The 13,107-nt window shown below is 55.1% G+C and overlaps 1 protein-coding gene across 1 annotated transcript in view; it reads right to left on the reverse strand.

The window, feature by feature from the left end:
- LOC141991314 (2'-5'-oligoadenylate synthase 2-like) overlaps positions 1-8,106 on the reverse strand; it is a 31,315-nt gene extending 23,209 nt beyond the window's left edge. The window contains exons 1-6 of the mRNA XM_074959622.1: positions 7,904-8,106; positions 5,839-6,133; positions 5,222-5,397; positions 3,712-3,944; positions 2,676-2,820; positions 1,593-2,075 (exon numbers count right to left, since the gene is read on the reverse strand). Of these exons, the coding sequence (XP_074815723.1) occupies positions 1,593-2,075; positions 2,676-2,820; positions 3,712-3,944; positions 5,222-5,397; positions 5,839-6,133; positions 7,904-8,068 (1,497 nt within the window). The 5' untranslated portion in view covers positions 8,069-8,106. The remainder of the gene's footprint in view (positions 1-1,592; positions 2,076-2,675; positions 2,821-3,711; positions 3,945-5,221; positions 5,398-5,838; positions 6,134-7,903) is intronic.
- Between the last annotated feature and the right edge of the window lie 5,001 nt (positions 8,107-13,107).

Below are 13,107 nucleotides of genomic sequence, written 5' to 3' on the forward strand. Positions count from 1 at the left end.
CGGGACTAATGAACAATGTCTGGTGGGCGCCCAGCACCCAGCTCTCACTGGGGGCAGTATATCCCGAAAGGGGCCGTGGAGCAGGGGGGAAACAGCTCCCAGGAGCTGCAGCAGGAGGTGTGGGGACAGCCTGCGCTACAGAAGGACGTGGTGCTGATTCTGGAACGTGGGGATGTAACGATGGTGCCCATGGGAGCCAGCTGAGGTCACTCACTCAGGGTGAACTGCAAACAGAACGGGGCAAACAACCCCCAAAAGCTGCAAAAAGAACAAGGAGTCCTTGTGGCACCTTAGAGACCAACACATTTATTTCAGCATAAGCTTTCGTGGGTTAAAAGCCCACTAAAGCTGGTGGATATTCCAATACTTAGATTTACCAAGCTAGCACAAAACAGCTTCTGTATTACCTCACTGGTTACTCAGAAGTCCAAACAACGCAGTTCCCTTAAAGTGTCCAGCCTCAGGCCTCTGTCCAGACACACAGGTCAGATATGATGATGATTACTGAAAATCTCATCTCATCATACAAAAGAAAAGGTTCTTCCAACCACAGGCGCCGACTTTTGTTGGCACTGGTGGGTGCTCATGCTCCCCCGGCCCCGCCCCGACTCCAGCCCCTCCCTGCCCCTATTGGACCCCTCCCCAAATCCGCGCCCCAGCCCCAGCTCTTCCCCCAGCACGCCACGTTCCTCCTCCTCTCCTCTCCCTCCCAGCGCTTGCCGCACAAAACAGCTGTTTCGCGGCGCCAGCGCTGGGAGGGATGGGGGAGAAGCAGGATGCGGTGGCACGCTCAGGGGAGGAGGCGGAGGCAGAACTGAGGAGGAGGTAAACTGGGGCAGGAGGCGGGTTGGGGAGCTGCTGCTGGGTGCAGAGCACCCTCCAATTTTTCCCCATGGGTGCTCCAGCCCAGAGCACCCATGGGAGTCGGCACCTATGCTTCCAACCCCAAAGGATCAGTCACACACACATGTCCAGTTAGAACTTAGATCTTATCCAAAATACACGCTACAGTCAATTCTTGTTAACTAAACTAAACTTTATTTAAAAAGAAAAGAGAGTGTGTGTTGGTTAAAAGATCAATATACATACAGACTTGAATTCAATTCTTGAGGTTCAGATACATATCAGAGATGAGTTTGTAGTGTCCAAAAGTCCTTTTAGGTTATAGTCCAATGTCCATATTTGGGGTGACTCCAGTCAGTGACTGGGGATCCCAATCCTTATGGCTCAGGGTATCCCCTTCTTGAAACCCAAAGCAGATCTGAGTTAAAACAGGATGGTGTCCCAGGGTTTTTATACATTTTCCACCAGCCTCTTGGCCTGAGAGAATAAGCTTAATCTTCTGTCTCCCAACCATCCTGGCAATTAGCATAGTGTAATTTATCCATTAAACGGTTCATATACAGTTTATCACAACCTTCAAAGTGACATATAGACAAGAATACTATTTCACTCAAGTGTCATCATAAAGGTTAATATTCCTTTTTGGATCTTTGAATCAAAGCTACAGCAATAGACAAGACTTGTTTGCTTCCACACAGCAGACGCCTGCCCATGGAGGTGCAGGTCCCGGTGACCCAGTGAGCATCTTACCCACCCCTGAGGCGCAGAAGCAGGTAGACGGTGCTCTTGCTCCGGATCCTGTAATGGGCGAGCGTGCAGTCGTCCTGCAGCTCTTTGCTGTTGAACGTCAGACGCTGTTGGCTGGCGGAGACACCTGTGCGATCCTCGATCTTCTTCTTCAGGCCCAGGACGGTGTCACTGGCACGGACGCCATAGGGCAGGGTTCTGCTGTTATGGTCCTTCACGAAGATCTCCATCCACTGGGGTTCGGTCATGAGCATCAGAACCGTGGTGTCGTAGAAGATGCCGTGTGATGCCAGGGTCTGATCGTCCAGCAGCAGCTGGTTTCCCAGGCCAGGCTCCTGCAGGGCCAGGCGCTGCGTGTAGGGAGAGATGTCCCAGGCACGCTCGAGCTCCTCCTTAATCTCCCAGATGGTCGTGTAGGGGCTCAGCCCCAGGTCCAGGCTGACCCCTGAGAGCTGCTTCACCGTCACCTGAATGGGTCTGGCTGGCTGGAAGAGAGACAAGGAGACGGGGATGGGTGGGGGTCGGACAGCCCAGGTGGGGCAGCGGAGAACGTCTAATGGCACGCGGCAGAAGAACCTCTGCTGGGGAGTGGAATCTCAACACGATCGTTTCCCGCAGCTCTGGGCCCATCAGATTCTGTAGCAGGGAGCTGGGCAGAAGCTCTGGCTGTGGGGGGAGGGGGATCTCCCAGTTACTCCAGCCCCAGCCTCTCCCAGCAGGGGGTGCTGTGCGGAGGGGGCAGAAGTGCTGGCTGTGCGGGAGCTCCCAGCTACGCCAGCCAAAGCCTCCCCAGCAGGGGGTGCTGTGGGGAGGGGGCAGGAGTGCTGGCTGTGGGGGGAGGTCCTGGCTACCCCAGGCCCAGCCTCTCCCAGCAGGGGGCGCTGTGGGGAGCGGAGGTGGGCACTGGCTGTTGCGGGGAGCTCCCAGTTAGGCCAGCCCCAGTCCCTCCCAGCAGGGGCAGCTGTGGGGAGTGGGGCAGGCGTAGGGGCCATGAGGGGAGCTACCCGGCTACTCCATGCTCCGGAGGCTCAGTGACGAACTCATCACAGGCGGGGGTGGGAAGGGACCCCGAGAGGCGTCGGTACCTGCACGTCCCAGCAGCGGATGGGGCCGAGGCTGTTCCTACAGCACAGCTGGTCCCGGCAGATGGCGGCTTCTCTCGCCAGCAGGTCCCAGCTCTTTCCCTGCCCCAAGGTTCCCGTCGGGTCGGCTGGATCCAGGATCACGGGGCTGCGAACACAACGGATTCTCTCTGTCGATGGCTCTTGGGCTGAGCCGCCTGCCCATGTGGCCAGTGGCTCTGCTGTCTGCCCCAGCCCGCTCCCTCTCCCCCGTGAGCCAGGCCCTGCTCTGCGTCCAGGCTGCTGACACATCCCAGCTGCCTGCTGCTGACGGTGCCTGCCCCGGCTCAGGCAGGGCACTGGGGTGCAGAGGGGAGCTGGAGGAGGGAGTCTCAGGCTTGGCCGGCTGGAGCCGGAATCCCAGGGGCTCGGGGATGGGGCAATGGTGGAGGGTGAGTATGGTCGGGGTCACCCACCCTGGAAGAGCCAGTGTGCAGGCAGCTGAGGGGCTGGAGACAGCTGCTGCCCTAGTCCCTGTGGTACTATTGCACTCTAATGCCGGCCCAGAGGTGTTGCTGGGTACCACACGCACTCATTCGCGAGCCCTCACCCTGTCAGTGTCGTCAGCCCCAGCATGCCCCTGGGGGAAACTGAGGCACAGGCTAACAGTGGAGGAGTGGGGACAGACCTGTGCCAGGCTGTGAGCCCCCAACCCTTTCTTGCTCATACGGGTGCTGCCGGGTGGAATCCTGCCCCCTTCAGTTAACGGGGTCTGGCCGGTGAGCTCCATGGGGCCAGGGCTCCCCTTGGGCGAACACCCCCAGAGGCAACCTGGCTATACGTGGCGCAGCGCGTGCTGGGCTGGCCATGTTGCTTGGCTGGTGCTGAGTGTAACCGCAGGGGCCTCTGGGCTGAGAGATGCTGAGCAGAGCTGCCAGTTCTCTGCTCGGGTGTCCCAGCGTAGGACAGAGCCTCCCTCCCACGCAGGAAGGAAGGCCGAGCTGCAGCTGGACGTGAGCGAGCCGCGCAGAGACGAGAGGAGCAGATGCAGGGGTCTCACCACGGCTCCCGCAGCAGCCGTTTGACATGGGGCCCTATCACGGAGGACTGGAGGTCGTAGAACTCGGTCCAGTAGACGCAGAGCTCTTGGTACCGGCACAGCAGCTCCATCACCGTGCGGAACCCCTCGGCCGTGCTGAAGTTCTCCGCCCCCTTGGTGCCGCTCTCCCAGGCATAGATGGTCAGCAGCTCCAGGGCGTACTTGGTGGGCAAGCCCGACGTCGTCTTGGAAAGCTGTTAAGGAGATGGGGGGAAGCCGGCCTGAGACACGGGATGGGGTGGGGGTACAGGGCCCTAACATCCCTCTTGCTGCATGGTCAGGTGGGTGACCTCCCGCTACCTCTCCCCTGCCCACGTCCTGTGCTCACCACAACACTCAACTACTGAGCAGTGGCCAGCGAATGGGAGCCGGGGTGTAATGTACTAGCTAGAGAGAGAGAGTGTAATTAGACCTGCTCAGTTGTGTGTCAAGGCCCTATATTGCTAATATCTAGTGGGGATTCTCCTTTAGCTCAGGTGGCAGCGGTCCATGCTTCTGAAACAGAAGGCTCCACATTTTATTCCCACTGCCGGTGTGAAGTCCCCACAGGCTGTGGCATCAGGCACTGAATCATTTCAGGTGTTTGTTAGGATAAAGAAAATCCTTCTCCCCCAACCCTGTAAAGTGTCATTTGAAAGGCTAGTGTAATTTCCACTCAAGTGAGCAGCAAATAGGTCGTGAAATCATTCTCTGAAATTTGCTCTTTGTGTAGTTGCTTGCCCTGCGATTAGAGGACGAGAGATGTGAGATTGGATGTTTGAGTGTGTGTCTGTCTGCACGCATGTGGGAACTGGGAGCCGGGGGCCAAGGCCATGGCCGGAGCTGTGGCTGGCGCTGCGGCCAGGAGCGTGGCCATGGGGTTGGGGGCAGAGCTGGAGGCAGAGCGGGGCTGGGTGGCGCTCCCTCCATGCCCTCTGTGGAGGCTGTCCCAGGCCCTGCCATGTCCCCACTGAATGTTCCTCTGTGTACCCCTAGTGGGGTGTACCCCACAGTTTGGGGAACAGTGATCTGGACAGATATTCTGGGACTTCTAGAGAGGGACTCAGCAAACTTGCGAGACTGGATCAGAGGCAAGATCCATCTAGTCCAGTGTCCCGTCTGCCTCCAGCGACACCCGGGGCCCTTTGACGGGGTGATTGAACCCAGCCGCCAGAGCCCAACCCAAGAGCATCCAGGAGAGCAGCGAGCTAGGAAAGACCAGCCTAAGCCGAGACGACCACCATCTCCAGGGAGCAAAATGCTGGGAAGCAAAGTGATCTTCTGGAAAGACTTGAGCAGCCCCGGCAGGTGGAGGGACTCCAGTGAGTAGCTTTATTCTAGAGGGTTTTAAGGTGTGGGAGGTTCTTTTGTCAGCCGGGAGAACTCTCCAGCTGAACCCGCATTAACATACAAAGGTAACCACCAGGCCTGGTGGCCTGGTGAGAAGGAGAAAGGGGGGTATCAGTGACTGGGGCAGGGCAGGGCACCTCACCTCTTTGTACCAGTGCTTGACCAGCCGCAGCAGGTTCTTGAGCTTGGCCGGGCGACGCTTCACGAAGTCCCTCTGGAGCTCGGTGAAGGAGGTGCAGAACTCACCGGGCTTAGCTCTGGTCCGAATGAGATCCTCGTAGACCTGGGGGGAAGGTTTGCTGCCAGGAGTCACCTGCCCTGTGGGAGAGAGGGGAGGGAGGGTCACCACAGAGATCTGAGGGGAGTCCTGTCCCAATGGGCCTTGGGCTATTCCCATGTCCCATATACAGGCTGCACCTTCATTCCCATGAGCTCTGTCAGGATAAGCCCTGGGGACATTGAGGGGAGTGGGTACCCCCAAACCTGCTGGATCCCTGGAGGCCGAGCTGAGGGGCAGGGATACAGTCCCTACCTAAAAAGAAAAGGAGTACTTGTGGCACCTTAGAGACTAACCAATTTATTTGAGCATAAGCTTTCGTGAGCCACAGCTCACTTCATCGGATGCATCCGATGAAGTGAGCTGTAGCTCACGAAAGCTTATGCTCAAATAAATCGGTTAGTCTCTAAGGTGCCACAAGTGCTCCTTTTCTTTTTGAGAATAGAGACTAACATGGCTGTTACTCTGAAACCAGTCCCTACCTAAGGCATCATAGGCCGGGAGCACATCCACCTCGATGGATTCCCGCCTCCTCTTCGACTGGATGATGATGGAGAGCGAGCGCGGGCAGGTGCCCTTCTCCTTCGGCTGGGAGACCTCCACATCAATGCTGAAGGCGATGGTCTGTCGGCACCGGTTCAGCTTCTGCCTGATGGTGTCAAGCACAGCCGCACGGTTCTCCAGCTGGTCCCGGTAGCTGCAGAAGCAGCTGAGGAAAAGGACCAGATCTGCATCCGAATTGTTCTTCAGGGCTGTCCCCTTCCCCGCGGAGCCGCCCTGCCACGGAACAGAAGCATTTGCTCACTGCGCTGCCCTCTCAACAACCCCAGGGCGCTGAGCCGCATGGGGGCCGTGCCCCTGCACCCACTCAGCCACGTCACTCCTCAGGCACAACGGCCCCTGCTGGGCAGCCAGAAACATACCAGAAGTGTTAGGATGGGATAGGAAATATTGAATCCAGTGTTGTAGTGTACACTGCTGGGGTGCCCTCCCCCCACATCCCATTCTGATCACCGAAGATGGTCTAACGCCCCCCACGTACGCTTTGGGGCAGAGACTTGAAATTTGGCAGCAGGGTGGCCTGCGTCTCAGGGATAAGCCTTTTGCCTTACGCCTTACGCCTTTTGCCATGCCCGTCAAAATCCATCCAACTTTGACCAAGCTAAGAACCTTTGAAATATCTCCCTTTGCACATGCGCAGTACAGATGTGTCAGAGTTTGGCCAGCCCCACAGATAACATAGCATTTATACAGCACATTGTACGGTCAAAGCCCAGCTCCCATTGGCTTCAGTCGCTGCTGTGAGCACTCGGCACTTCTGCAAATCAGAGCCCGGGGCTTGAGTTGGGCACCCCAAAAGTGAAGAATGCACACTTTGGGAACAGTTTGGGTTAAGTGACTTGCCCAGCATGACACAGGAACTCAGTAGCAGAGGCAGGGATAGAATCCAGTTCTCCAGGGAAGCATTCAACTGTCTGACCCAGGAGACCTTCCTTTCTCTCTCTGCAACCCCCTGCCCCATTCATTGCACAGCTTCCATCTGCTGCAAAGTCTGTAGGGGTCCCACAGACAACAGTCTCCTTCACTACCTGGCCCTGATTCACCCGTAGAACAAGTCCACCCTGTGCACTGAATGAGGCAGGGTCCCATGGAAAAAATAATATGTGATCATGTAATTAAAGCCTGTATTGTAATACATATGCACAATGGACATATGCCGAATTAAGGTTAAACAGGCCACCTTCCCTCTGGCATTTCCTAATGTTTGAGTAGCAATCTCAATAGCTCTCTTTTAGTGTAATTTTTGTGGACGTAAGAAATGGGACTGGGGAGAGGTTTTGCAAACTTCCTGTCCTGTTTTTGGTAAAGGGAGTGCTGATTACAAGGTCGTGACCCAACAGGGGAAAGGTTGAGAGCCATTGATTCAGAGAAGATAAATTGGATGTCTAAAATGCTAGATTAAAAGGCAACACATTTAAAACGGCTCAAAGGTATTTTTTGTGACACAGCATATTGTTAACCTGTGGAACTCGCTCAAAGAGGCCATGAGCTTCTCAGCCCTCTCCGCAGGATTAGACATTGGAAGGATAACTAGAACATCCCTACTTGTTTTCGGCAGGAAGGGAAATGTCCAAGGGAGACAAACCCTCATGCTTCAGAGCATAAACCGACCACTAACAGCCTGTGGTCAGGAAGAAACTTCCCCTATAGGCAAATAATTCTATAATTGTCCACGAGGTGGGCTCTTGTGCCTTCCTCTGAAGCAGCTGGTGTCGGTCACTGTCAGAGACAGGTTACTGGGCTAAAACTGCTCTGACCTGACAATGCAACTCCTATGTTCCTACCTGACCCCACCGGCAACTGGGAAGCCAGGGCGGATTTTGGATAATGCCCCCTGCAGCCAGCGGTAAGTGGGAACCCTGTTCGGCATCCCTTGGCTGGTGGTTTAGGCTTGCCCTGATCAGTGTAGGCACACAGACTTTCGCCTGCACCAAAGGAGCCCGGACATGCTCTTTTACACCGGCAGCTGGTCCAGAACAGACTCACCTTCACCGTCTTGAACACCTTGATATCGTCAAAGCACGTCTCCTTCAGAAAATCACAGATCCTCCGGACAGTGTCTTTCACCTGCAGCCGGAATTCCTCGCTGGGCTGGAGATGTTCTGCGATCCAGGCATCCAGCGAGCCGGCGGGCACCCGGTACAGCTCCATCTCTGCTGCTTTGCTCCCTGTCCCTGCCTTCCTCTGCTGCTGCTGCTTTTAAGCATCCTGGGCACAGCCCAACCCTGCTGATCTCCTCCCCCGTGGATGGCGTCAGACTGAGCTTGTTAAGGTGGCCTGGGCTACAGGACTAGAACTGTCCACCAGACACCTGCTGGGCATGGGCCCGGAGAGAAGCCTGGGGGCTGGTCCTCATCCCCAGTTCCAGAGGCAGCCCAACGCACTTCCCCCATCCCCAGCTGCTGGGATTCCTGGGAGGGGGCTGCCCCTAGGCCCTGCTTGGGGGCGCTGTCCTTCATGCCAGCCCCTAACCTGAGTATCTAAATCCCCCACCCCACCTGGGAGGGAGGGATAGCTCAGTGGTTTGAGCATTGGCCTGCTAAATCCAGGGTTGTGAGTTCCAATCCTTGAGGTGGCCATTTAGGGATCTGGGGCAAAAATTGGGGATTGGTCCTGCTTTGAGAAGGGGGTTGGACTAGATGACCTGCTGAGGTCCTTTCCATCCCTGTGATATTCTATGACACTGATCTCATCAGTGTCAGTTTCATGCTCCCAGGCTGGGACACAGGGACTCTCTGTAAACTGGGAGAGTGATTAACAGGGAGTGTAATTAACCATTGGAACAAGGTACCAAGGGGGCTGGTGGCTCCTCCATCCCTGGCCATTTTTAGAGCAAGACCTGACGCTTTGCTGGCAGAGCTGCACCCAGGGTTAGTTTAGGGCAGGGTTGCTGACCTGTGCTGGACAGGAGGGCAGAGTCCATTCTGGCCCTGGAATCTAGGAATCAATGAGATCCAAATGAAGGGCGGTGGGGGGGACGTGAACCCCCAGCCCAGAGTCTTGTTAATGTCACTCTGCCACCTGCTGTCTGGACACCCCAGAGCAGCAGCCGGGGTCCTGGAGCCAGCTGCCTGCAACCTCACGGCAGCTTCCCCATCGCTGCACTTCGTCTCCAGCAGCAAGCCTGCCAGGCCGGCCCCTTCCTTTATGAAAGGGCTGGTTAAGTGGTGGTGAGGTTCCTCCTTGCCCTGGACAGCGACTACCCGCCCCCTGGCTGAGGGGCATTTTCAAGCCTGGCTGAAGGAAGAACAGCGGGATTTGGGCATGGTGGGCACCTCTGGCACACCCCAGTGTGGGAGCCAGGACAGAGGAGCACCCGGGCGAGCACTTTCGAGCTGCTCCCTAAGGCCACCTTAACTGGCAGCAGCAGAGCTAAGGGTTTCCCCAGTTCTGATCTGCTAAGTTTCATTTTCCATTTGCTAGAGAAACGAAACTGCAAAGGCCCAGCTGGGTGACAAGGGAGGGGCCGTGTGGGCTGCTGCTGGAAGCCGGGGATCACTCCTTGGCACTGGGGCAGGGGCATCAGATTCGGTTTCCATCTCTTCCCTGCATGGGAAGTTCCCACGCCTGCCTGGCCTGGGGCGGTGCGGGGGAGTGAGAAGGGACCTCCGGTGAGTGTACCTTTTAAAATACTATACATGGTTTAAAAGCAAGCATGTGAAAGGATTACTTTGCCCTGGCATTCGCGGCTCTCCTGGATATACTCCCAAAGCCTTTGCAAAAGGTTTCTGAGGAGGGCAGCCTTATTGCGTCCTTCATGGTAGGACACTTTACCACTCCAGGCCAGTAACACGTACTCGGGAATCATTGTACAACAAAGCATTGCAGTGTATGTTTGCTGGCGTTCAAACAACATCCGTTCTTTATCTCTCTGTGTTATCCTCAGGAGAGTGAGATATAATTCATGGTCACCTGGTTGAAATAGAGTGCTTTTCTTCAGGGGACACTCAGAGGAGCCCATTCCTGCTGGGCTGTTTGCCTGTGGCTAAACAGAAATGTTCCCCGCTGTTAGCCACAGGGAGGGGGGAGGGTTGAGGGGGTAGCCACGCGGTGGGGGGAGGCAAAATGCGACCTTGTAACGAAAGCACATGCGCTATGTATGTAATGTTAACAGCAAGGTTTACCCTGAAAGAGTGTAGCCACTGTTTTATAAAATGTGTCTTTTTAAATACCGCTGTCCCTTTTTTTTTTCTCCCCCAGCTGCATGTGTTTCAATGATCACAGGATCTTCTCCTTCCCAGAGGCTAGTGAAGATTAGAAAGCGAAAAAAACGCACTCGAGATGAAATGTTCTCCGAGCTCATGCTGTCCTCCCACGCTGACAGAGCACAGACGAATGCGTGGAGGCAAATAATGTCAGAGTGCAGGAAAGCACAAAATGACCGGGAGGAGAGGTGGCGGGCTGAAGAGAGTAAGTGGCGGGCTGAAGAGAGGGCTGAAGCTGAAAGGTGGCGGCAGCGTGATGAGAGGAGGCAGGATTCAATGCTGAGGCTGCTGGAGGACCAAACCAGTATGCTCCAGTGTATGGTTGAGCTGCAGCAAAGGCAGCTGGAGCACAGACTGCCACTACAGCCCCTGTGTAACCAACCGCCCTCCTCCCCAAGTTCCATAGCCTCCACACCCAGACGCCCAAGAACGCGGTGGGGGGGCCACCGGCCAACCAGCCACTCCACCACAGAGGATTGCCCCAGAAAAAGAAGGCTGTCATTCAATAAATTTTAAAGTTGTAAACTTTTAAAGTGCTGTGTGGCATTTTCCTTCCCCCCTCCACCACCCCTCCTGGGCTACCTTGGTAGGCATCCCCCTATTTGTGTGATGAATGAATAAAGAATGCATGAATGTGAAGCAACAATGACTTTATTGCCTCTGCAAGCGGTGATCGAAGGGAGGAGGGGAGGGTGGTTAGCTTACAGGGAAGTAGAGTGAACCAAGGGGCGGGGGGTTTCATCAAGGAGAAACAAACAGAACTTTCACACCGTAGCCTGGCCAGTCATGAAACTGGTTTTCAAAGCTTCTCTGATGCGTACCGCACCCTCCTGTGCTCTTCTAACCGCCCTGGTGTCTGGCTGCGCGTAACCAGCAGCCAGGCGATTTGCCTCAACCTCCCACCCCGCCATAAACGTCTCCCCCTTACTCTCACAGATATTGTGGAGCACACAGCAAGCAGTAATAACAGTGGGAATATTGGTTTCGCTGAGGTCTAAGCGAGTCAGTAAACTGCGCCAGCGCGCCTTTAAACGTCCAAATGCACATTCTACCACCATTCTGCACTTGCTCAGCCTGTAGTTGAACAGCTCCTGACTACTGTCCAGGCTGCCTGTGTACGGCTTCATGAGCCATGGCATTAAGGGGTAGGCTGGGTCCCCAAGGATACATATAGGCATTTCAACATTCCCAACAGTTATTTTCTGGTCTGGGAATAAAGTCCCTTCCTGCAGCTTTTGAAACAGACCAGAGTTCCTGAAGATGCGAGCGTCATGTACCTTTCCCGGCCATCCCACGTTGATGTTGGTGAAACGTTCCTTGTGATCCACCAGAGCTTGCAGCACTATTGAAAAGTACCCCTTGTGGTTTATGTACTCGGCGGCTTGGTGCTCCGGTGCCAAGATAGGGATATGGGTTCCGTTTATGGCCCTACCACAGTTAGGGAATCCCATTGCAGCAAAGCCATCCACTATGACCTGCACATTTCCCAGGGTCACTACCCTTGATATCAGCAGATCTTTGATTGTGTGGGCTACTTGCATCACAGCAGCCCCAACAGTAGATTTGCCCACTCCAAATTGATTCCCAACTGACCGGTAGCTGTCTGGCGTTGCAAGCTTCCACAGGGCTATTGCCACTCGCTTCTCAACTGTGAGGGCTGCTCTCATCTTGGTATTCATGCGCTTCAGGGCAGAGGAAAGCAAGTCAAAAAGTTCCATGAAAGTGCCCTTATGCATGCGAAAGTTTTGCAGCCACTGGGAATCGTCCCAGACCTGCAACACTATGCGGTCCCACCAGTCTGTGCTTGTTTCCCGAGCCCAGAATCGGTGTTCCGCAGCATGAACCTGCCCCATTAGCACCATGATGCCCACAATGCCAGGGCCCGTGCTTTGAGAGAAGTCTGTGTCCATGTCCTCATCACTCTCGTCACCACACTGACGTCGCCTCCTCGCCCGGTTTCGCTTTGCCAGGTTCTGGTGCTGCATATACTGCTGGATAATGCGTGTGGTGTTTAATGTGCTCCTAATTGCCAAAGTGATCTGAGCGGCCTCCATGCTTGCCTTGGTATGGCGTCCGCACAGAAAAAAGGTGCGGAACGATTGTCTGCCGTTGCTCTGACAGAGGGAGGGGCGACTGACGACACGGCTTACAGGGTTGGCTTCAGGGAGCTAAAATCAACAAAGGGGGTGGCTTTACATCAAGGAGTATTTCAGGCAGGACTTCACGGAGGGTTCCAATAAGAAATGGTGCACCTAAGTTATTGTTCTTATTGGAACAAGGAGGTTAGCCTGGCCTCTGATTGATACATGGCTAGATTTACCTCGCTGCACCTTCTCTGTGAGTGACTGCAGTGTGACCTAGAGGAATGAGTCCCCTAGATGGGGGAGGAGGCAAATGAGTACAAAACAAATATGGTCTATTTCTTGTTTTGATCCACTCCATCTATCTTTTACATCTTTGGCTGGCAGCAGACGGTGCAGAAGGACTGCATGCCATCTACATCTCATGGCTGCTCAGCAGAAGATGGTGCAGTAGGACTGCTAGCCATCCTCATCTCTTGCCTGCCCGGCAGAAGATGATGCAATAGGACTGCTAGCAATCCGTATCGCCTGCCCGCTCACCATAAGACAGTTCAATAGGACTGACTGCAGGACTAAAGAGAATGACCTGGTCAAGTCACTCCAAATTTAGTCCCTGCGCCCACATCTGCCCAGGCGCTCCCAGCCAACGTGGCCAGGAGCACCTCGGACACGACGAGGACGGCTACCAGTCATATTGTACTGTCTGCTGCCAGAAGGCAATGGGTTGCTGCTACTGTGTAGCAATGCCGTACCGCGTCTGCCAGCACCCAGGAGACATATGGTGACGGTTACCTGAGCGGGCTCCATGCTTGCCGTGGTATGGCGTCTGCACAGGTAACTCAGGAAAAAAGGCGCGAAACGATTGTCTGCCCTTGCTTTCATGGAGGGAGGGAGGGAACGGGGG

The sequence above is a fragment of the Natator depressus genome, chromosome 7, assembly GCF_965152275.1.
Source record: "Natator depressus isolate rNatDep1 chromosome 7, rNatDep2.hap1, whole genome shotgun sequence".
In the NCBI taxonomy this organism is placed as follows: domain Eukaryota; kingdom Metazoa; phylum Chordata; order Testudines; family Cheloniidae; genus Natator; species Natator depressus.